At 33.2% G+C, this 26,713-nt stretch overlaps 1 protein-coding gene and 1 non-coding gene across 7 annotated transcripts in view; one reads left to right on the top strand and one right to left on the bottom strand.

Moving 5' to 3' along the window:
• The window catches only part of FANCL (FA complementation group L), a 116,179-nt gene that overhangs the window by 30,009 nt on the left and 59,457 nt on the right, over window positions 1-26,713 (top strand). For all 6 annotated transcript variants that reach the window (XM_038551321.1, XM_038551322.1, XM_038551320.1 and 3 more), the window contains 3 exons: window positions 1,481-1,581; window positions 14,422-14,518; window positions 20,322-20,390. In XM_038551321.1, coding sequence (XP_038407249.1) covers window positions 1,481-1,581; window positions 14,422-14,518; window positions 20,322-20,390 — 267 coding nt within the window. The remainder of the gene's footprint in view (window positions 1-1,480; window positions 1,582-14,421; window positions 14,519-20,321; window positions 20,391-26,713) is intronic.
• On the bottom strand, window positions 26,350-26,453 carry LOC119873821. Its single transcript, XR_005366321.1, has one exon. It is a non-coding gene; the product is annotated as a U6 spliceosomal RNA (small nuclear RNA).

Genomic DNA, 26,713 nt, shown 5'->3' with positions numbered 1-26,713 from the left:
GCTTTGGAATAGGAGTAACTTGTCTGACCCAAGGTAGAAGGTAGAGTTTACAAAGTTCATAAAGCTAGAATTAAAAGACTTTATTGTTATTCAAATTTATTTTTACATTCCGTGTATGTGGATAGGAGTATTTAATATTTCTGGATTTACAAAAAGTTCAAAAGAATTCCTGAAGCTGTTTTATATATAAGTATAGGAACTATACTGACTTATTTTTTAATAACAGGATAATCTTAATAGTAAAAATTTATTTTTCTGGACCATATGGCAAATTACAGATAGCATTAGGTATTTAGTTTTATTTAAAAAGCAGTATACTCCTTGTCTTTTAGGAACTTACCTTCTAATTAAATCCAAATTGACATTTTGGGCCTTAGAAACCTGCTTTCATAGTTGTTTTTATCCTAAGCAGATTTAGAAGGTAGTTTCAGTTAATAGTCTTGATTTTGAAATACTGTTTTGTAAAATCTATTCTTTCTAGTATTACCTAAATTTAATAGTATCCTATTCTTGTTTTAAAATTAAAAAGTGTAAGGACTAATATATTAAAAATATGCTTAAAGAAATAGAACTTACACCTCTTTTTAGGGCTACAGTTAATATTTATAATTTTTATACTTGTTCTCATCTGGTTTTACTATTTACTGTGTTTGACTTTTTTATTTCTTTATTTTTTTATCTCTTTTGATAAAACAGTCCATATGAACATGTGTAATTTGCAGATACATTTATTTTTACTTTCCAAATAAGGTATTTGTCTAGGTTAGCACCTTTGAAGTAATTGGTAATACTCAGCCTCAGCAATTCTAGTGATGTTTGTATTGCTTGTAAAAAAAAAAAAAAAAAAAATGTTAGGGGTTTTTTTTGGAGTAGGGGGCAGGGTACATAAACCATCTTGAAGATATAGGTGGGTCTTGCAGGAAAAGGAACTGTGATCTAGCCACATAGATGAAAAAACACTTAACCTGGTCTGGGAGTAATACAGAATGTAAGCCAGTGAAAGAAAGTAGCAGATGAGTATTTACTGTGGTAATAAAGGGGTTTTACTTATAAAAGTGTGATTCATAACTGTATACATATAGATCTGTCTAAACAATGTACTTAAGAGTTCAGGCTTTTCTTAAAGATATATGTTTCTTTATATCAAAGTTTTTCCACAGGAACAGAAAAATATTCATAAAGCTTTGAAGATATTTTTAGACTCTTGTCATCTCTGATAGGCATAATAGTCTAGGAAAATACTAAAATCTGAAGTTTTAATGGTATAATAATTGGCATTTTCATATAATAATTTTCAATACAGTCCTTTAACTTTTTTGTCTTTATATAAGAAGGGGAATGATTCAGATGGAATTTCTATAAAAATAATGGACACTTTTAGTGAGGCACAAAGGAGATTATGAAGTTGTTTTGTAATCAGATAGTAGCAATTTACTATCTAGCATTCCACAGCAGATCAAGTTTGTTTTCTTTTAAACAGGAAGTTGCTTTAAAGAATAAACAAGAGCTGTATGCACCACCTCCTCCTCCCCAGTTCTACTCAAGCCTTATGGAAGAAATAGGAACTCTTGGTTGGGATAAGTATGTCTATTTTAAAATGTTTCAGAAATGTCTTTTTTTCTTTCCACATTTCAATTTATTTGCAGTTTTAGCAGTTTATTTTATACCTGTTTTTAGTCAGTGTTTCATTATAATTAGAACTTAATTATAGTAACATTTATTGTGGGTATGAATTAAAGGGATATCATCATTAAGTGATCTGCAAGGTAAAATACTAAATGTAATTTGGAAAAAGATAACTTTTATTTATGCAGTAAGATGTTACCACATTTTTACTGAACATAAACATGTTATTTAGTTTTATTGAGGTATAATTGATAAATAAGATTATAATATTTTTAACATGTGCAATGTGATGATTTGATTTACACATGTACATTGTGGAAGGAGTCCCATAACTCATTAACATATCCATTACTTCAAATACTTTTTTTTCCTGATGTTCTTGCGACTATTATGGAAGGGAGACCTTTAGGAACTTCTGACTGCCATTTTTACTGACATGACTCCATGTATTTACTGCCATTTTCACTGATATCATGCTGTATGTTTACTGTTTTTCTTACGGGTTTTGTGTTTGTTTTTTTTTTTCCTCTTTATCTGCCCTTATTTGAATTAATCAAGAATTAAGTTGTTATATACATTCTCTTAGAATTACCTTGGAATTAGAATTCTCTTAGAATTACAACATATGTATAGTAAAATATATATTTGTACTTTTACCAATTTTCTTATAAAGGGAGGATCTAAAACTCCTTAATGTATTTTTTAACCTGTACCTGTCGTGTTATTGTTATCATGCATTTTATCCTATATTAGAATTGGCAAGAAGAATTTGTATATAATTTGTGTATATATGAAATTATATATAAATATTTCTGTGTGTATATATATATATGTATAAATTTCTCCCAGTGTTCTTTTATTTTTTAAAAGATTTTATATATTTGAGAGAGAGTGTACATGCACATAAGTGGGGAGGGGCAGAAGGAGAGAGAGAAGCAGGACCCTGGGATCATGAGCTGAGCCAAAGGCAGATAACTGAGCCACCCCGGCACCCCTCTAATTAATAACTTCATGCATTTCTATCTTTCTGTCTGGAATCTTTTTCTTCCTGACTAAAGAATTTCTTTTAATATTTTCTTTGAGATATAATTGACATATACTAGTTTCAAGTGTGCAACATAGTGATTCTATATATATATATATATATATATTATGAAATGATCACCATAAGGCAAGCTAATCTCCATCATCACACATACTTACACACTTTTTTGTCTTATGATGTGAGCTTTCAAGATTTCCTCTTTCAGCAACTTCCAGTTATATAGTTTTATTAATTATAGTCATTATGGTATACATTACATAACTGGAAGTCTGTAGCTTTTGACCCCTTCACTCATTTCACCTCTGCCTCTGGAAACCACCAATATGTTCTCTGTATCTGTGAATTCATTTCTTTTTCTTTATTCTGCATATTAATGAGATCATATTGTGTTTCTTTCTCTTATTTGTCTTACTTAGTGTAATGCCCTCAAGGTCTATCCATATTGTCACAATAGGAGCATGTCCCTTGTTATGGCTAAATATCTCATTGTATATTTGGTGGATGGGTATGTGTGTGTGTGTGTGTGTGTGTGTGTGTGTGTGTGTGTGTGTGTATATGCCAGATTTTCTTTCTCCATTCATCTGTTAGTGAATATTTAGGTTGCTTCCATGTCTTGGCTATGGTAAATATTGCTGCAATGAACTTGGGGATGCAGATGCCTCTTCAACGTTGTGATTTTGTTTTCTTTGGATATATACCCAGAAGTGGAATTGTTGGATCATATGGCAGTTCCATTTTTAATTTGAGAGTGTGTATGGATTTATAATCACTGTATCTTCCTGTGGATTTTTTTCTTTTATCATTAAATGTTTCTTTTTATCTCCGGTAATACTTTTTGCCTTACTGTATACTTTGTTAGATATTAGTATAACTGTACTAGATTTCAAAACTTTTTAAAAGTTTTCCACCTTTTTCTGTATTTTCTTTCATAGTTGTTTAAAAATACTTTTCTACTAACTCCCATAATCTATATCCACTGGAGTCTGTTTTTAATTTTTTTTTGGTTTTCAGTCATATAGCTAGTCCTAGATCTTAGCATACCCAGTGCTTTTCTTTTTTTTCCCCAAATTGCCTGCCTGCCTGCCCGCCTGCCTGCCTTCCTTCCTTCCTCCTTTCACAGTTGTAGGTTCACAGCAAAATTCAAAGGAAGAAGGTATAGGGATTCTTTTACTTTCTGCCCCTATATATGTATGCAGACTACCCCATTATCAGTATCCAACTCTGCCACCCTCCCTTCCCCCGACCCCCCTCGCACTGAGGTAGTACATTTGTTACAGTGGATGAATCTATATTGTATTGATACATTGTTATTACCCCCAAACCATAGTTTACATTGGGGTTTACTCTTGGTCATACATATTTTATGGTTTTAGACATGTTTAATGACATGTATCTGCCATTCTACAGAATAGTTTCACAGCCCTAAAAACCTTCTGTGTTCCAAGTATTTCTCTCCCTTCCTCTCCCCTAACCTCTGGCAGCCACTGATCTTTTTACTGTGTCCACATTTTTGGATTTTCCAGAATGTCCTATAGTTGGAATCGTACATTATATAGTCTTTTCAGATTGGCTTCTTTTACTTAGTAATGTGTGTTTAAATTTCTTCTTAGTCTTTCCATGGCTTGTTAGCTCATTTGTTTATAGCACTGTATATAGTTCCATTGTTTGAATGTACCAGTTTTTTCATTTACTTACTGAAGGACATCTTGGTTACTTCCAAGTTTTGGCAATTATGAATAAAACTGCTATGAACACCTGTGTGCAGGAAGTTTTGTGTTTTTTTAAATCCACATTGGTAAATACCAGAGGCTTCTACCTTTTTTTTAAAAAAAGTTTTTATTTAAATTCCAGTTAGTTAAGGGTGCCTGGGTGGCACAGTCAGTTAAGGGTCTGACTTTTGGATTTGGCTCAGGTTGTGATCTCAGGGTCCTGAGATTGAACCCTTTGAAGGGTTAAGATCATCTGTGTAAGATTATCTCTCCCTCTCTCCTGCCACTCCCCCATCCCCATGCATGTACAGGTGCACATTCTCTATCAAATCTTTTTTTAAAAAATGAATTCCATTTAGTATACAGTATAATATTAGTTTCAAGTATACAATAATGATTTAGTACTTTCATAGACTACTGTGTGCTCATCATAGCAAGTGTACTCCTTGATTCCCATTACCTATTTAACCTAATCCCACCTCCACCCCTCCAGTAACCATCAGTTTGTTCTCTATAGTTAAGAGTCTCTTTCTTGGTTTGCCTCTCTCTTTTTTAACCCTTTGCTTATTTGTTTGTTTCTTAAATTCCACATTTGAGTGAAATTGTACAGTATTTGTTTTTCTCTCTTATTTCACTTAGCATAATACTCTCTCGCTCATCTATATCATTGCAAATGGCAAGATTTTCTAAGCCTATAGTATTCCATTCTATATATGTACCATATCTTCCTTATCCATTCATCAGTTGATGGACACTTGGGCTTTTTCCATAATTTGGCTATTGTAGGTAATCCTGCTATAATCCTTGGAGTGCACCAAATCCCTTTGAATTGGTATTTTTGTATTCTTTGGGTAAAGACTTAGTATAATTGCTGGGTCGTAGGGTAGCTCTATTTTTAACTTTTTGAGGAACCTCTACACTGTTTTCCAGAGTGGCTGTACCAGCTTGCATTCCCACCAACAGTGTGAGAGGACTCCCCTTTCTCCATATTCTTGCCAACACCTGCTGTTTCTTGTGTTGTTGATTTTAGCTATTCTGAGAGTGTGAGGTGATAGCTCATTGTAGTTTTGATTTGTATTTCCTTGGTAGTGAGTGATGTTGAGCATCTTTTCATGTGAGTCTACTACTTTTTAATAGTAAGGAGTAAAGAGTTTTTATTTTCACAATTGAATCAATCGAAAATTGAATACTCTGTAACAACAAAAATGTAAAACCTGAACTCTCCTGGTCTCTGCTCTACAAGATGACTATTCTTTCTTTAAAAAAAAAAAAAAAAAAAAAAAAAAGGAGCCCAAAAGACAGAAAACCTGAAAAACTGATAAAAGGGGAGAAAAGAGGAAACTGACCTAATTTCCAGGTATTTCGTTAATGCACCTTTCCTCACTGTCTCTTGCTGTCTGTTCTTTAGTATATGCCCTTATTCATTAAGGCTGCAGTGCTGTGCCTAATGATCTTTCAGCTAGAAATTGTGTATAAAAAAGTTTAGAGGTTCTAGGTGATATTTTCTTTTACAAAGGGTTTACTTTTTCCTTTGTTAAGAAATAGAGTAGGAGGGGCACCTGAGTGGCTCAGCGATTGAGTGTCTGCCTTCCTCCCAGGGCGTGATCCTGGAATCCCAGGATCCAGTCCCACATCAGGCTCTCTACATGGAGCCTGCTTCTCCCTCTGCCTATGTCTCTGCCTCTCTCTCTCTGTGTCTCTCATGAATAAATAAAATCTTTTTAAAAAAATGGAGTAGGGACAGGTTGCTATAATCCTATTAAAGATTGAACTGGTTCAGGTTGGGCTATAGTTTTTGTAAGACTCCGTGTACTAATGATTGCTCCCCTCCCTTTCCTAAGTTATAACCCTTTAGAACTTTTACACAAGAGCTAGGTGTGTTCATTGGAATTTCTCCCTTGGTAGATCCTAAACTCTTACGTGTGTCTCTTCACAAGGCCAGTTTACCTCTCAGTTGGAGTCAGGGGTCCATTTTTGATAATGCTTCATCTGCCTCTTGTTTGTTTTGCTTTTAGGGGTAGCCTTCCAGGGGTTCCCACTGAAAGTTTGGGGATATTCACTGGGGCTTTTCCTGGTGGTGGGTTCTAAATCTTAATTAGTTTCTCCTCAGTATTATGAAATCTCTGAATATTCGTTGGCTTTTATTGGCTTTCTGCTTAGTTTTTTATCCTCATCACTTGCAGTTCAAGGATTTATCAAAAGTTTTGATGGAAAATTGCCTGAATATTAGAACAAGGTCTCTGGCCCTATGTTTCTACTAGATTTTGGCCCTTTAAAAGTCTGTTATTTTTATTTCCCTAGCCTCAAAGAAATGCTGCTCTGCTTTTTGTCTGTTTGTTCATTTTGGTTTGCCACTTAATAGCAGCTCTCTATCTGTGCCCTTTGCCCAAATCCTTCTTCTCTTGCCCTGTGACCAGAATTGGTAAATAAATTGGTAAATAAGCTGAGAGAAAAATGGCTTCTATTAGTACTGGCTTGTCTCTCCTCTGTTCCCCTTTTTCAGGACCTTGGTTCTTTAGGTCTTGGTTGCCTTAGTAATTCTTTGATGCCTTCAGGCTTTTTTTTTTTTTTTTTTTTTCCCTTTGCATCAGGCTACTCTAGTACTTCTCAGTGAAAGTGTAGGTTTGTAGCGAGCTAGTCTAATTTAGCCAGAAATGGGTGTTATATATAACTTTAAATGTACTATTCTTGTGTTATTGAGGATTGGTTAATGTTTATTCATGTGATTAGGCGTTTTTTGATAAGTCGCCATTCCTAAATAGGATTGGGTAAGATAGAACTTTTAAATAAAATTTAGCATGACAAGAAGAGGGGAGACAGAAGACAAATAACGAATTGAGCAGTTTGGCTGAAAGTATGAAGATTTGTCTTGAGGCACCGACATCATGGACCTGCTTGGTCTTTGGATTTAAGGTGATAGAGAAAAATCATAACTTATTTTCAGATGCTTAAATGTTAAGATCTTAGTGTTTAGAGGATTTAGGATTGTAGGACAGACTTGGGAAGGCAAACTCTTTTCTGTGTGGTTGTGACATATTTGGAAGAATTCCAGTAATGAAAGTAGTTGAAGCATTGAGAATACAAACATGAGATTTGTGAATCATTCGTTTTCTCCCCCACATATTGAATGCCTATAATGTAAGGCAGTGGATATACATAGTTAAGACTTAAAATTCCTCAAGGAACTTAGAGGTGAGAACTAGATAGTGGGAGAGTCAGAATTTAAGTAGATGATCACAGTAGTACTTAATTCTAACTGTGATAAGTACTACAGAAGATAATTATAGGATTTCTTGGGAGCTGTTAGCAACAAAGGTATAAGCGAAATAGTGCAAGTATTAAAATACTTTATGGAATAAGCATTTTTTTAGGGACAAATAGAAAGTATTGAGTTTTGCGTTGGACACATTGTTCTGATGTGAGAGAAAAAGGAACAAATATCTAGCTTGGAGAATAGCCAAAAGGGAAGCCAAAAGGAAGATTATGAATGCCTCTATCATAGCACTGATCACTGAATGTTTATCTCTTCCTTAAACTAAGATTATTATACACAGGAACTTCCACTTACGAAGTTTCTGCTATATGCCACTGACTGCTATAGCCACTTTATATATTCTTAGTTACTTCTCAGAATAAATTTCAAGATACATATTTTTATGTTCAACTTTATATATAAAATGGTAGCCAACACTGGCTATATAACAGTCCTCAGGGATTCTGTGTGAATTATGCTGCCTGGAATTGTGCTGTGGGGAAGCTCTGATATGGAGTCTTCAATAAAGTTCCTTCAAATACTTGGAGATAGTTTTTATTAGTTTCACCCTCCCTGTGTGACTATCTCATCATGGATAAAATTGGCCATATGCAAAATTAACCCATCCTGAGAGAGAGTTTTGAAATCTGTTGCTTAGATTTGTGAAAAGATCAAAGTTTAATTATAGTGACGAGTATGCATGATTGAATTAGAATATAGCTGCTGTTACTGAGTCATTTGTTTCATTAGTCCTTACAATTGAGGACTGTGTTAGCAGAAGAGAAGTTGTTTGCATGGATTGTCAGAAGCCAGAGAATAAGATTTTGTCAGTATTTATTCAATGCTTTCTGGAGTAAGAAAATCTATCAATTTTATTTTTGTGATTTATTTATTAAATTAGGTCGTGTTGGTATTGGGTTTTAGAGCTAACACCAAGACTTGAATTGTGCTGTCTGCGTACTAGAATTGCTACCTTTTGAGCCCCTGCCTGAGCAACTGGCCAGCTTAATTTAAAATATCTCTTAAAATGACACAGACAGTGATTTGCATGACAAATCGATTTGAATGGATTGTCAGAATCTTAATGATTAGTAGGCCATGTCAGTATGTCTATATTTTCCTCATACCTAAATTCATATTTTTGTAGATTTACTATTGCATGGGTAAAATCTGATAATGAAAAATCTTTTTTTAAGGTAATGAAGACCTTGCTATGTTTTTAAATTACATATCTGACATATCTAATCAATTCTATAGGATGAGGCATTACAAAAAATTAGGAAAAAATAGAGTATCTAGAATATGATTGAGATCTTTTTTCTTTATTCACATACATTTTTTTAAATAGAAATGACATTGAGGATTAGTAACTGACCTTAAGTTTGATTGCTATTGGTGTAATTTCTGTACTTGTTTCAACTTGTATAAAAACAGCTAGCTGTCTGGAGGGTAAAAAGATGATGGTAAGACGAGTTGTGATTTTGGGAGTTACACAGTTCACAAAGGTAGAGTGATGCAAAAAGTTGTCTTGCTGGGTTTCTCTTCACTTCTACTGGTGTTGTTTTGCAGAATGACTCATTAAAAGGATAAGAATTAGCATCCTTGGGGTTTAACAGGATTTTCTGTTAAGATGTTAAGGACATTAAGAATGTCCTGGAGTTGAGAGCACTGAATACTTTATAAGTAGATTCATCTACATCCCACTTTACCTAGGATAATCCTAATTTATGCCTTTTATCCTGGACCTTTCAGTTTCAAAATTGTCTCAATTTGGAAGAAATGCATAGTCATCTTAAATACCTTCTGTTTATTTTAGTAATCACATAGCCATAGGTAATTCAGAGATTAAATTGTTCTAACAGGGGGAGTGTGATCTGATGGTTTTATTCTTTTATAAGACAGCATGTTTATCAATTAGAGTAAGTAGAATTCAACTATTAGGCCTTTTAAATATGTCTAGGGAAAGAGCGGAGTTTTATTAAATTTGTTGTGCTGTCGAAAGATTGTAGACATATATTGCGTTGGATATTTAATTAAGTACCTTATAATGGATAAGTACCTTATAATGGGCTTATTAATTGGTAGTATGTTCTATAATTTTTAATGCATATCAAAGATCTGTATGCCATATTGGAAGAAATGGAGATACTTGTTAAGATGAAATTAATTCCAGTAACCAGCCAAGAGCTTTAATTCTGGCTTATCAGCTGTGTGACCTTAGGCAAGTAATGTAACCCCTCTGAGCCACAGTTTCTTTATTTTTCAAATGAAACTAATACTTAATAATAAGGGTTAAAAAGAAACACATGTTATTTGATTCAAATAATGCCTTCTGCAAAGTAGGTATAAAGTTGAGTCACTAGTTCACCTAAAAATGTCAGACTATATATGAGTTTTACAGCTCTTAATGAGTGTTACGATTTAATTATAACTAGTAATGATAATTTTCATTCCATAATGCATAAGAACATAGATGTTAATAAGTATGATTTTCATTCTAAATTACCTTTATCATAGAGTGCTTTTTCCTCATATATATTCAAATCACTGAATAAGTGCGAATTACCTAATAGTGAAAAAATTATGTTTTTTCTACATTGGTAATATGTTTATAGTATGTAATTTAAACAATTTGCATTCAGTTTAAAAGTTGCATATGAATCAATAAATATGAACCATTGGGATAGCCGCTTCTCCATGGTCATATAACAAGCACATATAGCATTAATATATGTATAGAAGTTTAAACTTTTCATATTCTTTATAATAAAAGCTTATTTGGGAAGCAAAAATTTACCTAAAACTGACAGTTTTGAGAATGGTGAGGTCCCTTTGAAGACTTATTTATTTATTTTAGACAGAGAGTGTGCATATATCTGCAAGTGGGATGGGGGAGAGGCAGATGGGGGTGGGGGGATAGGAAGGGGATGGGGGAGAGAATTCTCAAGGAGACTCCAGGCTCTTCGATGGGGCTTGATCTCATGATACATGAGATCATGACCTGAGCCAAAACCAGGAGTTGGCTGCTCGACCAACTGAGCTGCGCCGCTCCCCTTGAAAGATGAAGTCCTTTTGGGCTACAGATGATTTAGGAAGGTTCTTAGAGGAGGTAGGTATTGGGATAAGCTTCAAAGGAATGTAGAGAGCCTTAAAAAGGAGGTAATAGTGGAAGTTAAGTTTGTAGTGATGGAAATGTGTAACTAACTCCTCTTTGGACTTAAGAGTAGATCACTTGCTCACATAAGAATTAATACCAGGGTCAGACTGAAAGATCTTAACCATGAGACTAAGGATTCTATATATGCAAGTGATGGGGACTCATTGGCTATTTTTGAGGAAGGGGTTGATATGATTTAAAAACAACTTAGGAAGATTGGGATGCAGGGTGGCACAATTGGTTAAGCACCTGACTCTTGGTTTTGGCCCATGTGATCTCAGGGTCTTGAGATCAAGCCCTGCCTTGGGCTGCATGCTCAATGGGGAGTTCGTTTGGGACTCTCAAATAAATAAATCTTAAAAAAAAAGAAAAAAGAGGACGTAGGAAGATTAATTTAGTCATGAAAGGCAGAATAGATTAATGTACAGAAGATACAAGAAATAAAGACACAGCCACACATGGCTGTGGTTACTATTTTGGACAGCGCAGGTAGAGACCCCTCTATCATAGAGAGTTCTGTTGGTCAGCTGCTCTAAGAGTGTTGTGCTTGTCTGCTTGGTCTTTGCTGGCTCATATTGGCCTAGGTTCTAGTCTGTAGGTAGGGAGAAGGAGAAGGGGCATGGGGAGAAGGCACAGTTTTGTTATAAATGATTCAAGAGATTCATATATCCCTACTGCTTACAGTTCATTGACCAAGATTTAGTAATATGCTGATATCCAAGGACAGCTAGAAGAAGGGTTATTAGCTGAGTGGAATGTAAACTGCTAAAATTTGGTTTGGAGGCAGGAATCCTATTCTCAAAAGGAAGGAGGTGAGAATAGGCAGCAGAGGACATTTGGCAATCTAGGTCACATGTACATGATCTACTCAAGGTATTAATAATTACAATAAGGTTTCTTCTTGTTCCTTATACAAAGTAGACAGGGAATCAATATGGGTAAAATGTTTAATTTTAAATGACTATGCTGAGATTAACCGATAATCTTAAACATCTTTTGCCACTTTTTTGAATTACGTCTTAAAGTTCAACAAAATTAACATATTTTGAGCAATGCCACTGTTGATCTCTAAAGTGTTATCTTTGTCTTAAACTATGTGGGAAGGTGACGATTTTTTGTGTGATTGCATAAAGACTAGAACTATTATTTATATTTATATCTTAGTTTATAGATGTTCAGTAATTTCTAATATTTGATGCTGAGCAGCAGTGTAAATTATGAAAAGTACTAGTTGGTGATTTGATTGTCTCTTCTTTCTCACAATCCCCTCTTACTTTCTGTGTGTATATTTATCATGATTGTAAACTATTTAAGTCTTACAATGAAGAGCAATTTTTTTCACACCATTTTGTATTCCTGCTCTGACTCTTTAAAGCAGATACTCTAAGATGTTCATGTTTACAGCTTTCATGTTTCTAAATAATATGCCTTTTTCAATATAACTTATCAGTATTAGAAATTCCAAACTGATTAACTACTGTAATAAAAAAGGATTTGGCTCATATACTACCTTTTCTTTCCCTTCTTCACTATTACTCTATTAGCTTTAAAATTTCTTAAACTTTTTTCATGTTTCTTCAATTAAAGATGTTATCTCTTACTCTCATTAGCAATTAGAAATTTTAGTGTTCCTAATCTTCCTCACATCTTTTCCCTTCTGCCTCTCAATTTTTGTCATCTCTACTTTTTAAAATGCTGTGGTCAAATATATTTACATTAGTTTCTGTAGCTATAATTAAGTCTTAGTTTTTGTCTATTGCTGGATTCTAAAAATTGTAATTAGTAAGCAGTTAAATTTGTAATGACTACATAAATACTTTTCACTGAAAAGCTAATGGTAGAGCAATTAGTTTTCGTCATAGCTTTATTGTTTATAACTTGGTTTAAAATTCCTTTATCCCTTTGGCTTCTTGTATTTTTAAAAAATATTTTTGTAATTTTGTCTTGTATATAAGTCATACCCTCTAGTCTACATATTCTACAGACTTTTCTTTTTTGCCTACTATCTCCTTTCTGGAGCCTTCTTTCTTCTAATTTGTTTTACCAGCCAGTGCTTTTCTAGCCACTTTTCATTTTTATAATATCTGTTGGAAATTTCTTTGTTGATGCTTAGTACTTCTTGTTCTTTTGGTTAACTGAGAGTTTATTTATAATTTTAAAAAATTCCTTTGCTTTTGTTTGGTGAATGAAGGAAATGCATGTGCTCGTCTCAACATCTTGAATCTGAACTGTCAATGTATTCAGAGTCTGATGTCCATATATCTAAACCTTAGAGTCCTATTGATGAAACATGTGATGAAGTCTCATGTGCTAAATTTTTGGAGGGAGGATCCGAGATATTTATAGACATAGCTATAGGAAAATAATGATTATATATATATAAAGTCATTGATATTTTAATGTAAATATGTTTTTCTAGAATAGTTTTACTTTCATTTGTTTTCTAAGACCCTAGGCTTTTCATAGTTTATGATACAAATTTCTTCTGTTGATAAAGATTATTTTGTTTTACTTTTTATTCTCCTCTTGAAGATATATATCTTCTTCAGATTTAGATCTATTTTTCATTACAACCATGGTTCCATAGCTATTGCCCAGCATTTCTTGAAATTGACCCATTTTACCATTATATCTGGCCAGTGACTAAATGGCATATAGTGATGTTAAAAGAAATGTTTCCTGGGTTAGGAGGCTAATGTTAGTTCTGAACTCTAATGGATCTCACCATCAGTCTGGGTGATAAGTTGTGCAATACTCTTAGGCTACTTTTTATCTTTACAAGAGAATAGTATTGTAAAAATGTCAAAAAATATCCACATGCCCAGTTCACTAGTAAATATACTGCTAAATTTGAACCTTTTTGGCAGTAGCTTATGCTACTCAAGGGACTGTATTTTTACAGAATGATGTATTTCAAAGGGTATTGGTTTCCGTTGTAGAAAATTCATGCATTTAGAGCAACTTAAAGCCAAAAACAGTTGTGCTGTGCTGTAGGTTTAAAATATTATTCATCTTGAATATGTGTCTAGGTTAAATGTCAGAAGCTATATATTGCATAGAAAGAAAATTTATTGTTAGCAGATTAGACTGTACCTGTGCTTATATAACATTTTCCATGGAGGATCAATTGAGTAGATGAACTAATATCAGCCAGATTTTTGTACACTAACATTATTGATAATAAAGGAGAGGTTCATTGAAGAGAAAAACAAATAAAGGAAGTATAAAAGTCTCATATTGTATGAAACTACAGAAATGGATCAAAGAGTTTGACAGGAAGTTTAATGTGTACATAAGTAGAGGCTGACAGCAACATGCTGTGTGTGCCAAAGGTTCCAGTGATGGAAAACCGAAACATAGTGCTCACTGACCACAGCATGAGCCTTGACACACATTGTAAATAATCCAGAGATCTATGACAGCATTAAGCACCAGGCTGGTGTATTAACGGCAGTAAATCTATAGCTGTATAAAGGGCTGGCATGCAGAAATTCCTCTGATTAATTTTTATAATGGATTCATAGGAATACAGCAAATATTTTCATTTTGAATCCTACCATCCTCGAACCTCCCCTCCCCCCACCTTTGTCCTCCTTAGTTTGATCATTTTTTATTTCCTTCTACTCACCAGACTTGTATACGTGGATACTTGTCTCAGTACTATCAAGTTAAAAGCTGAAGATGCTTCTGGTAGAAAGCATCTCATTACTCTCAAGTTGAAGACAAAGGTATGTGCTTATTAAACTATTATGGTCAGGAAATACTTTGTGAAATGAACTCTGAATGTATTCAATGTAAGATGTGCTAGTTGCTTCTAAAAAGATATCTGATACTTTAAAAAATTTATTTTGGAAAGCTCAAAAAATTCACTCACTAGGTTTCCAAAAGCCTAGAGATAATTTGTGTCACTCTTTTAGTGCAAATTTTTTCAAAACATACACTTCATAATAAAGAAATATTACAAATAAGATTCAGCAGTCTCAAAGTACCTTGCTGGTCATTTTTGTAATATTGTACAAAGAAAGTTTCTACTATTCCAAGTGAAGTTTCACTGAAGTCTCTTGTCTTCAAGTCTTGTTATGAATTACATTTGTAGTTCTTCCTCTGAGCATCAAACACTCTTCAAACACATCCATATGCATACCTTTTTATTCCTTGTTTGGGCTGAAATTTTACTTCTGTATTTTAAGAATTTGCAAAGGTTATACCTCCATTTATAGACACTTTACAGGCTAGTGATCTACAGTTACTAATTTTATTGGCACGAAACATAGCTGTTTTGTCTTTTAGTTCTAGATTGTGAATTTTGAAAAATAAGTAGAATAAGCATGTTCAGCATATTAACCATTTACTTAGTAATCACTAGGGACACATTAGAATTTGAGAAAACCAGGACATTTAAGTTTTTTTTGTTGTTCCTAAGAATCATCAATCAACTCTATTTCAGAAGATTGTAGTGATGAAAGATCAATTGTGTTGTCCGTTTTAAAAATGTGTCTGGCATTTAAGCTTTCCATGAGAGAAAATTAATATATAAAGCTGAACTGGGTGACACAGAAAAGTTGCTATCTTATGGTGCCTCTTTATCAGACAAGTTGAGAAATGACTCATTCTCTTTTTCTTACACACAGAATATTCATGTATAACTTTAAGATTTATGTGTGATAAGTGTTGAAAAAAATGGGGTAGAAATCTTACTTGTAAAAGAAGTTACTAGGGTATTTTTGTTAAAATGAAAAAAAATTTATTTGAGAGAGAGAGAAAGAGAGAAAACATGAGCAGAGAGGAGCAGAGGGAGAGGGAGAAGCTGAGCAAGGAGCCCAGTGTGGGCTCAATGCCAGGACCCTGGGATCATAACCTGAGCTGAAGGCAGACGCGTAACCAACTGAGCCATCCAGGCACCCAGTTTTTTAAAATTTTTAAAGGTGTGCTTTGTTCTTGTTTCTGTTTTTTTTTTTTTTTTTTTGATGGCTTTATTTTTATAAGCTTTACTTTTACAAAGGAGATTCTCTGTCTAGAGCTACATCTATAAATTTTATTATTAATTCCAGTTAATGGCAGTAGTAGTAGTATTGAGAGTAAGGACGTAGCTGCTTGTATGGCCCAACCTGTTTGCTTTTTCTTATACCATTTCAGGGTAGATAAGGTGACACTTAATATTTCCGTGAAGAAAGTTTTTAAATTTTTGCATCATTGATAGTTGTGAAGCACTATTATGGATGCCCTGGCAAGAGAAAAGAGGAAGCTTTATTTAAATTAGGAAGGAATTGAGAAAAAAAAAATGCATCAAAAAAAGACAAGGGATCCCTGGATGGCTCAGTGGTTTAGCGCCTGCCTTCAGCCCAGGGCGTGATCCTGTAGACCTGGGATCAAGTCCCACGTCAGGCTCCCTGCATGGATCCTGCTTCTCCCTCTGCCTGTGTCTCTGCCCCCCCCCACCCCCGTATTCTCACGAATAAATAAATAAAATCTTAAAAAAAAAAGAGTGGAAATGAATGAATCTTATGTTGGTATGATTTATTAGAGTCTTTAATTGTCCATTTTGTTCAATTTTCATAGACCAAAGTTGTATTTTAGATATGGTAATTGCTTTCTTTAAGAGTATTTGGGTCCGGGATCCCTGGGTGGCGCAGCGGTTTGGCGCCTGCCTTTGGCCCAGGGCGCGATCCCGGAGACCCGAGATCGAATCCCACATCGGGCTCCCGGTGCATGGAGCCTGCTTCTCCCTCTGCCTGTGTCTCTGCCTCTCTCTCTCTCTCTCTCTGTGACTATCATAAATAAATAAATAAAAATTAAAAAAAAAAAAAAGAAAAAAAGAGTATTTGGGTCTGGGATTGTCAGTTAAAAACAGTAATAGTTGAAGCTATATGTTAAGAATATATAGTGCAAAATCACAATTCAAACTAAATTTTAAAGGTCAAGCTGATTTTTAAATTTTTTTTTTTAATTTTTTTATTTATGATAGTCACAGAGAGAGAGACAGAGAGAGAGGCAGAGACATAGGCAGGGGGAGAAGCAGGCTCCATGCACCGGGAGCCCGACGTGGGATTCGATCCCGGGTCTCCAGGATCGTGCCCTGGGCCAAAGGCAGGCGCTAAACCGCTGCGCCACCCAGGGATCCCTCAAGCTGATTTTTAAACCTTAATGCAGGCTTATTATTATAAATATACAAACCTTTATTTCTTTTATTTGATGTTTTTTGATATATAGTAAAGGAGCACATTTTTTTTTCTTGAATCCCTGTTCTCCCAATTTTGCCATTCCTCCTCACTGTCTCCAATCCTGAAAGAAAACATACCAATTTTAACAAAACACTTTATTAAAAGTGAATTTATAAGTAAAAAAATATAAGGGAAATAGTTGAATTTTGTCATTTTTTATAGGCGTATTTTTATGCAGTATTTATAATACATGCTGAACTATGGGATGGAACAATGATCTTTTCTTTAAAAAACAAGTAGACTAGGGCTTCTTTAGCTTTGGCAAATATCAGAACTACTTGAAAAACAAATCGTGGATCTGTTTCAGAGGCTCAGCACTCTGTGTCTGCTGGCCATTTTTATAATTTGCTGCAGTTTGTATGTAAATAAACTTTGAGGAAGTGTTACTGCATAGATGGTCCAATTATGGAAGAGGTTGGGTTAAGTATTCCTTAGAACAATATGCTATGGAATCTAAAAAATACTGTATATGACAAAAATATTTACTTAATACTATAATTGTTTTCTTTTATAGTTATTGATTTGATGGATTCAGGTGAGATTTGATAAACTGTATGTTGATTAAAAATAAACTTTTTGAATTAATATTCCTTTATGTGGAGCTTTCACTATTTTCAATCAGACTGCTAAAGTAAAACTTGGCCAGTTAGTCTCTGGTTTTATATATACCTATACAACTTACTATTGAAAACCACCTGAAAAAAAAAAAAAAAAAGAAAACCACCTGGATTTTAATAGTTATTTTACAATATTAAAAAAAAATTAATAGTTATTTTACAATATTGCATTTAGGTATCTATGTTACAGTTTTACAATACAAATGATTCTGAAATATCTAGGGTGTTATTTCATAACTCATGTTTAATTATCTAGAAGTATATCAGTTTGCTTGTTAGGTTGTATACAGTTATAAAGTTTATTGTATAAACAAATTTGGGGGCGCTTGGGTGGCTCAGTCAGTTGGGTGTCAGTCTTTGGCTCTGGTCATGAATTCTGAGTTCTGAGATTGAGCCCTGCATCAGGCTCTCAGGGAGCCTGCTTCTCCTGTTCCCACTCCCCTGCTTGTGACTGCACTCTTTCTCTCTCTCTCTGTCAAATAAAGAAGTAAAATCTTAAAAAAGAAAAAAAAGCGAAATTGATCTTGAGCATAAATATAATAAACATATACAGTGTGTTTGCATTTAATTCATAATAGGTATACGGTAAAGCCACCTACAAATCAGTCTAATTTGTTATATACATACTTATATGTCTGCATAATTACACATAAAAATATGAAGATGTCATCATCTCAGGAATTACATTTGACTCATATATATGGGATCATATTAAATTTATTATAACCTGCTTTTTTGTTTAACTCTTTGTAGGTCTCTTTATCAGTATATGTGTATTATTTACTATACTGAATCCTATTTGAATGTAGGATCATATTCTCTTTTTTAAAATAATGTGCTGTTTGTACTAAATGTTTTCCAAAGTCTTGGATATTTTACTTTGTTCATCTGCTCTAAATACAGTAAATATTACCTTCATATTTTTACCTAGATTGATAATTTAAGTAAGAGTTGATGCTATTTATTGTCAATATGAGTAGGAGATAAAACGTAGCAACTCAAAATGAAAAGTATTCCATTTTTTGGCCCATGGATGTTTCAAGTGTGCATTATTATTTTTACAGAATCTTAACATGTTAGAGGGAAAAGAAACCTGATAACACTTTTAGTTGAATTCCATCAATTTTACATATCAAACAGTGAAGTTAAAATGACTTGTTCAAGATCACACAAGGTAGCCGAACTGGAAATCATAGAAAGTTAAGGTCTCTGCCTGCACTCATTTGAGATAATCACATGACTTGTTAAAGTGGCATAGAGATTGTTTCTGTTGTGATTATAGCAGTTACACTCTGAAGTACATCATCTGATAGTTTGAATTGTAATAGAGCTCCCTCAATCTCAGCTTGACCTTTCTCTTTTTTATTTTTCTTCGAATTGGAGCATTATTATATTTTTATATGACTTCCTGTGTATTTGCTTTTGTGTTACTAGTTCTGTTCTCCATATAACCATTAGTTGGAATATAGGTTGATAAGTTTCTTTTTATAAAACCACTTAGTATAACTATTTCTTTTCAAAATATTGACTTCAGACGGGCTGATGTTTGCTAAATACTAGTGATAATTTTTAGAACCCATTTGCTTATTCATTGAAGTAGTAAAAAATAAGAGGCTGAAGAAAGTGAAAGTCTAAAACTTATTTTAAACATTTTGTCAAATGGGAGTTTTCCCAAAACTAATCTTCTTTTAGTAAACTTTGCTTTTTAATGAAAAGAAATCAGTGTTCTTTAATTACATGTGACTTTCAAGAATCTAGAATTAAATTTTACAGCAGTTATGTTGTATAAGTCTCTAATAACAAAATTGATTTTAAGAAAAACTGCCTTTTGTCTTTCTTAACTTAGACACCTAATTCGTCCTTAATGACTATCACTTTTTGTGTGAAGCTATTGAATTAATTTTCTGTTAATCAACCATGAAAAGATTTTTCTTAAAACTATTATTTTTATTTTTCCTTAATAACCAGGAGACATTTCATTGTTTCTTTTTTTAAGTTACATTCTTGCTAAGAATAATTGCTTTATTGTGGAAAATACTTCTTTTAATTGATTGGTACTTTTTTGTACACTTCTTGGCTCTTTTAAGAGATGCTGCCTTTTTATGTAGTGACTGAGACTGAGATTAAATTTTAGGTTGAGGGATCCCTGGGTGGCGCAGCGGTTTGGCGCCTGCCTTTGGCCCAGGGCGCGATCCTGGAGACCCGGGATCGAATCCCACGTCGGGCTCCCGGTGCATGGAGCCTGCTTCTCCCTCTGCCTGTGTCTCTGCCTCTCTCTCTCTGTGTGTGACTATCATAAATAAATAAAAATTTAAAAAAAAAAAAAAATAAATAAATAAATTTTAGGTTGAAAGGAAATTAAATATCAACCAGTTTGATCTCTCATTTTAAAGATAAACTGAGATTCTGTGTGGTTCACCCCTCAGTTTACCGTTAGCAGCTGACCTGAAACTGGATTAATTCACTCTTCTTTACTCAAAGCCTGTTGCTTTGGCAACCCAAATCACCAAACTTTGTACTTCCTGAGCATAAGTTGACTATTAATCAGCTCTTGACATTTTCTATAATAGTAGAATCAAAATATTTCTATACATTTGCATTTATAATAAAACGTTTCCTATTCAGTTTTTCTAGAATACTTCATGTGAAATTGCCATACAGCAAAAATCACTTAATTTTATGCTTTTTCATAGTACCCTACAGAATCACCAGATTGTGTTGTGGATTTTCCTGTTTCATTTTCTGTTTCCTGGACACCACAGGTAAATTCTTAAATTTATTTTTAGTAGTTAAAAAGCATTTTCTATCATAATTGGTAATAGATTATAGCCAACATAGCCATTATAGTTTAGAAAGCCATATATATATATATATATATATATATATATATATATATATATATATATATTATTTATTTATTTTGTAAGCATTTATTTATAAGCAGAACTTTCAGGGTGTTTTTTTTTTTTTTTTTTTTTTTTCATATTTCCTAGTAGGTAATGTCTACTTTTTCCCTCCCCTCACACATAAACACACCATTCAGTCTTTAGATGTTTATACCTCATATTAGATAAATATGAAGGTCTATTGACAGAAATTTTCCTTTGAATTTAAATTGTAAAGAACTCTATAAAGCAATAAGTGGAAGTTGGGTGAATTTTTCAGATTGCTAAAACTGTTAATATTAATGGCATAATATCAGAGAATCTTTTTCAGAGGAGAATGAGTTATACCTGAAAATACAAATCATTTACACACAGTTTTCATTGTTTTAAAGTGATTGTTCATAATTCATCCTTGAATATAGATAATATTTTTGTTTGGGCCTTTTGGAGCATTCATATTTTGTATAAAGAACATAGGAGAATCTTTCTCCTGCTTCTGTCAGTTTTAATTTCTCAAAAAGTTGATATCTAACAAGAAAATGAAATTAGAAGTACACCTTGTAAATGGTTACATTATGTAGATGGATGGTAGTATGATATCAATGGTACCAACATCAACATTATGTGTGTGTGATTTTTCAAGATCTGACAGACTGGTGGTTAGATTCAGGGAATAATCTAATGATGACAGACATGGTCCTTCTTTCACCAAGTAAATTGTGGCAATTGGATGCAAAATGGAAAGAACATTTTTGTTCTTGTGCAAAGAGGGGAAAAAATTCCTACTGACATTTTATAAATAATCTCTAGAGGTTGCCCATATTTTTTAAATAAAATTTTGATAGGATCAAGTAAAAATTTATGCCTAATATTTTAAGTATATACATATAGTAATTGTATATGAAGTTAGTTTTTAAAAATAGGATTTAAATAGTATCATGTAGGTTCAAATGTCATTTTAATTATCCCTATATATTAAAATTTATATTAATATTTTTTCTTTAAAAACAACTGTCTCCCTCCTTTCAATGGAAATTGAGAAAGCACAGCAAAATAAAGGAGAGGAAAAACCCTGTAATTTGCTTTTGGTATTTTAATATATGTTATAAATACTTAAGAAATACTGTGTTCATTTTTTTAAAAAAAGAAACCTTTCCTCTTTTTAAAATACACATTTTCTATTTGGCTTTCCTCTTTTTAAAATAAACATTTTCCTCTTTTAAATATAAATTCCCTATTAGACTCTAGAAACTTTTTGTTTTATGCGAGATTATGAGATAACCCTGTACCTAGATTGTATTATTCTTTCCAGATATGCTGTCTCTACATTAAATTTAATGTGTATCAGAACTGCAAGTCTAAGACTATATTTTTAATGAGTTTTTAGTGTTTTCAGTGTAGGTAACGCTGCAAGTTTTTCCCCAGTTTTAAATCTGTGAAAGAGTTTGCATCTCCACAAAAAGACTGTTTAGCACTTACCTTTATTCTGTCATTTAGCAAAATTATTTTGTGATTTCAATATGCTGGAAAATCTCTGAGGATAATTTCTTTCAAATTTTCTGTCCCTGTTTAATACCAGCTCAATGCTTTGCACATTTAAGCATGGGATGAGTTTTAGATTTAGTTAGGTCATACATTAAGTTTTCTGTTTTGTACTAGCTCCAAGAAAATAGAACTGATTAGTAATAATTGGAATGTCATAAATTCTTTTTTTTAAATTAAAGAATATACTAAAATTCTTAGTAAAGCACAGATAAAAATTTAGATAACCTTTTCATCCACAACTCAGATTTGAATTAATTTTTTGTCACATTTGTTTCATTTCTAGCTCTTATTTCTCTCTCAGGAATAAAATGTTACAGGAACAACTAAGACTTTATTTCTCTTTTCCCTTTCTTACTCTTTCTTTCCTTCTCTCCTTTTCTGGAGGTAACCACCTCTTTGAAACTGATGTGTGTGCTATCCTGCCTATTTTTCCTACATTTGTTCATGCCATATTCTAGAATATTGGTTGCCTGAATTTTTTTAGGCAGCACTGTTTCTGAGATTTATCCGTGATCTTTGCACATTTAGTATATTAAATGCTTTTTATAGTTCTATTATTTGACTCCGCCAGTTAATTTATCCAATGCCCTACTGATAAGGTTGTTCACAATTTAAGTTGTACTCTAGTGAACATCTATGTTTCCTTGTACACGTGTCAGTCTTTTAGTATGGCTTATGCTTAGAAATGAAAATGTTTGATTGAGGAGATTGTACCTCTTTGAGATTACTAAATATTGCCAAATTGCCTTCTCACATTGGTTGTATAAGTTTATATCCCTACCCAGTAATGCACGTGTATCTACTTTTCCAGATCCTTTCCAAGTCTTAGTCTGACCTTAATTCTTTACAAAAATTGAAATAATTATTGTTTTATTTATAATTGTTCTTATTTAGATTTTTTTCTTTATAAGGATTCCTTTTTAATTTGAATATTGTTACATAGGGTGTATCTTTGTAGCATAGTTTTATCTTTGTATGTAATCTATTTTGTCAGAAGTTTAATTTTCAGTATGGTCCTGTTTTATCAATTTCTTCTTGTGATTTCTGCTTTTTGTGTCTTGAATGAGAAAATCATTTTATCTTGTTCTGAAAAGATAGTTTCCTATCATTCTAAAAGTTATCTTTTTTCATATTTAAGTAGGAGATAGGAATCTTATTTACACTTGCCTACTTTATATATGCTCAGATAATCTGGCTGTGTCTATTTGTGTAGATCTGGGGGTGATTTCTGTTTTTCTTTTACATTTGCCATTAAAATTTAGAAAAGTTTCAAAATATATTATTTACTTACTAGTTTAGAGTCTGGCAGTACACCATAAGCATTTTGATAATACTACTAGTGAGTCTTTTAGACATAAGAGTATTGGCAATATTAGTTTATGTTTTAAAAGTAAGCAATATCAGACTACTTTGCTGTGTATGATCTGTTTTCATTGGTATGTTGGAAGCATTTCTGCTTGTGAGAGTTTTTTTTCTTAGCAATTTTTAAACAGTTGTGGTTCTTAAGCAAAATAAATGTAGTCTAACAGCAAACTTATATTTAAGATACTGTACATAAGTTCCAGATAATTGCTTAAAAAAAATCCTTGTCTGTTTTTGTTTTGTATATTTCCTCTTTGGATTCAGTGTTTCTGGACTTTAAACTTGGAAGATCTTTATTTTCCTTTCTTTTTTTGTGAAATAATAGGCATGGCTTTGTGGCATCCATATTAAAAATGGGTAATTTTCCTTATGGTCCCTGTCTTCCTGCTGGGTTGATAATGTTTTGATGTATTTTTCTTTTGCTCTGATGAGAGGTCTGCTGCTGCTGCTCTGACATATTCATTTGGATGAATAATTATAACTTGCACAATGTCAAGCTGAAGATGGTAGGGTTTTGTGCGTCATGACAAGCCTAGTAGCCAGTGCAGGTGTCTCACAGCATGATCAGCAACAGCCAGTGTATTCTGGCTCAGAGGAGACATTTAGAGTAGTAAGAAATCAGCACCAAGGGCAAGGCTGCTGCTACTACTGCTGCCGTGATCTGTGCCAAAGAAACACAAAGTGCTTCTCAAAGACAAGTGACTACATACCTCTTTTCAGATATTTACTTTGCTTACCCAATAAATTTTCTTTTATAGATTTAGCATAAAATGTAAGAACATCTCATTTTTATCTTATCTTTTTTATCTTCTAGCATCACAGATCCTCCATGTATCTTTAACAACCTGCTACCTTTTGGACTTTTACATATGGATCATATATGTGAATTTTGTTGACTAATGATACCAGAAAATACTCTAATGTAAGATTTTAAGTGCTCTGATACTGGGGTATGTAAGAACAAAATTAATTTATTCTAGGTCACTGACCAACCCTAAATAGTTGTTAATTGGGGTTCCTAGGGGGTGCAGTCAAAGTGTCTGACTTGGCTTCAGCTCAGGTCATGATCTCAGGGTCTTGGGATCGAGCCCTGTGTCAGGTCCTGCACTCAGCGTGGAGTCTGCTTAGGAAAAACTCTCCCTCTGCCCTTCATGCCTTGCTCTCTTTGGTATGCACATGCACTCTTTTTCTCTCTCAGGTAAATAAATCTTTAAAAAAAATATTGCTGTTCTACATGTAAATGTGCCATTAAGTGCAGGTTTGGTAAAGTATCCTTGCCATGGCAGTTGGAATTTTCAGATTTGGTATAATATAAAAAGCAGTGGTCTTTATATATATATATATTTTTTTCTTTTTATCATAGAAATCTCCTATTCTTAGAATAATGCCGTGAATACAAGAACAGTAAAATTAATAATGAAGCCTCTGGCTGATAAGCTGATGGTGAATGAAGAATTCATGATTAAAGGAAACAGTCCTATTACATAGCAGGGAGCATGATCCATTAGTTAGAGCAGCAGACTAGCAGTTGGGTATCTTAGGTTCTGTTTACAGTTCAGTCATTGACTTAATTGTATAATTTCAAACAAGTTGTGTGACTGCCCTTTGCCTCAGTTCATATGTGTATGGAAATAATGAACTTTTTCTTTTTTTATGGAGATGTTAAGAAAAATAAATTTGATTTAAAATAAACAGTGTCGGGGGGGGGTGGAAGAACCCTCAAAATCCACTCTAAGGATCCTGTGGAACTTCTTTTTGACCCAATCCTAGATTATCTTTTGTTTCATTTATCTCTTTGCTATCTTTGTTGGAGAACTCCTAGTACTAGACTTTTTTGTTCATTCTTAAGTTGGTTAATTAAATATGCTTTGGGTGCCTGGGCATTTTATTGTTGCCATAGTAGTAATGTTTAAAAAATACATCAAAAGGACCAAAAAGACCTGAAGGACCAGAAAAGAAACTGAATACATTATTGAGGTCATGTGATATGGTAGGAGGAGTATCAGTGTGATCTATTGGACTCAGTAACCTATTAACCACCTATCTTCTTCTTTTTCAATAATGTATTTTAAAAGTATCCTACACTGATTCTTAACAAAACAAAACAACCCCCCCCCCCCCCCCCCCCAGAAAACAACAGTTGAGAAAAGTTAAGGAAGTATCCAATCACCTTTAATGCCTTCATTTAGAATTTGGTTCTCATTAGATAATAGCTTTGAAACTATGCTTGTCACTTAAAATATTTGTTTTTAAAACATCATTGATAATGTTTTACATTTATTCAGGTATTCCTTAGAATTATTTAGTTTTTAATTACAATTAGGTTTACATTTATCCATCAAATTAAGAACTGTTGTAGACATAACCAGTTCCTAGATTGTGAACACATTTATTTAGGTCACTCAGTTAAGTAGCAGTGGTTTCCTAATCTACATTTTGCGTATTTTTGTTGATTTTTTCCTAAATATTTTAAAATTTTTTCTTGCTACTGTGAATGCTTTCTTAAAAAATCATATTTTGTAGTTTACCATGTGAATATGGGCAAGCTATCTTCTTTTTAAAGTTTTTACTTTCATTAGAGTTACACAAGAAGATAGTTTAACCTAACCTAGAGTTAGATTACAGCGTTTTTTTTTTTTTTTTTTTTGGTGCTGTTTTCTTTTTAGACCAAAGAGCATCTCCTTGCCTCCTTCCCACCTTTTTCTCCTCTGTGGGGTCAGTGACTTTTGGTGTTATGATCTTTATATTATTATACGCTCTTATAATTATACTGCCTTTTGTTTGCTTGGTGTTTAGCCATTATTATTAACTTTCCCCTATAGATGGGTTTGCTATTTTTTCTACCTGTTCCCACTTCACACACATGCATGCTTCCTATCTACCTGTTTTTCCCAAATATTTATCTTTTATTTTTATTTAATTTTTATTTTTTTATATGGAATGCTTCACACATTTGCATGTCATGCTTGTACAGGGGCCATGCTAATCTCTATCTTGTTCCAATTTTAGTGTATGTGCTGCTGAAGTGAGCACCCAGTTATCTTAATTTTGATTATATCAGTACTCCGTATTCACATTATGAAAGTGTATGTATACTATGCAGAGATAAGCCATTTAGTTAACTATTATTTTTCCTTTGTTACCTTGGTTTTTGTTAATCCTAGAGTTAACCGTTATCTTACTTTTCCATTTCTGTAGTTTTCTCTATACATAAAACTCTTTCAGACCTCAGTTTTTTCTCATTACTTGTCTATATCTCCTCTTAGCCATCTATATTAGGTTTTCCCTTGGCT

The sequence above is a fragment of the Canis lupus genome, chromosome 10, assembly GCF_011100685.1.
Source record: "Canis lupus familiaris isolate Mischka breed German Shepherd chromosome 10, alternate assembly UU_Cfam_GSD_1.0, whole genome shotgun sequence".
NCBI lineage: Eukaryota > Metazoa > Chordata > Mammalia > Carnivora > Canidae > Canis > Canis lupus.
The sequence above is the reverse complement of the archived record's forward strand: the minus strand, read 5'-3'. Positions and strand labels throughout refer to the sequence as shown.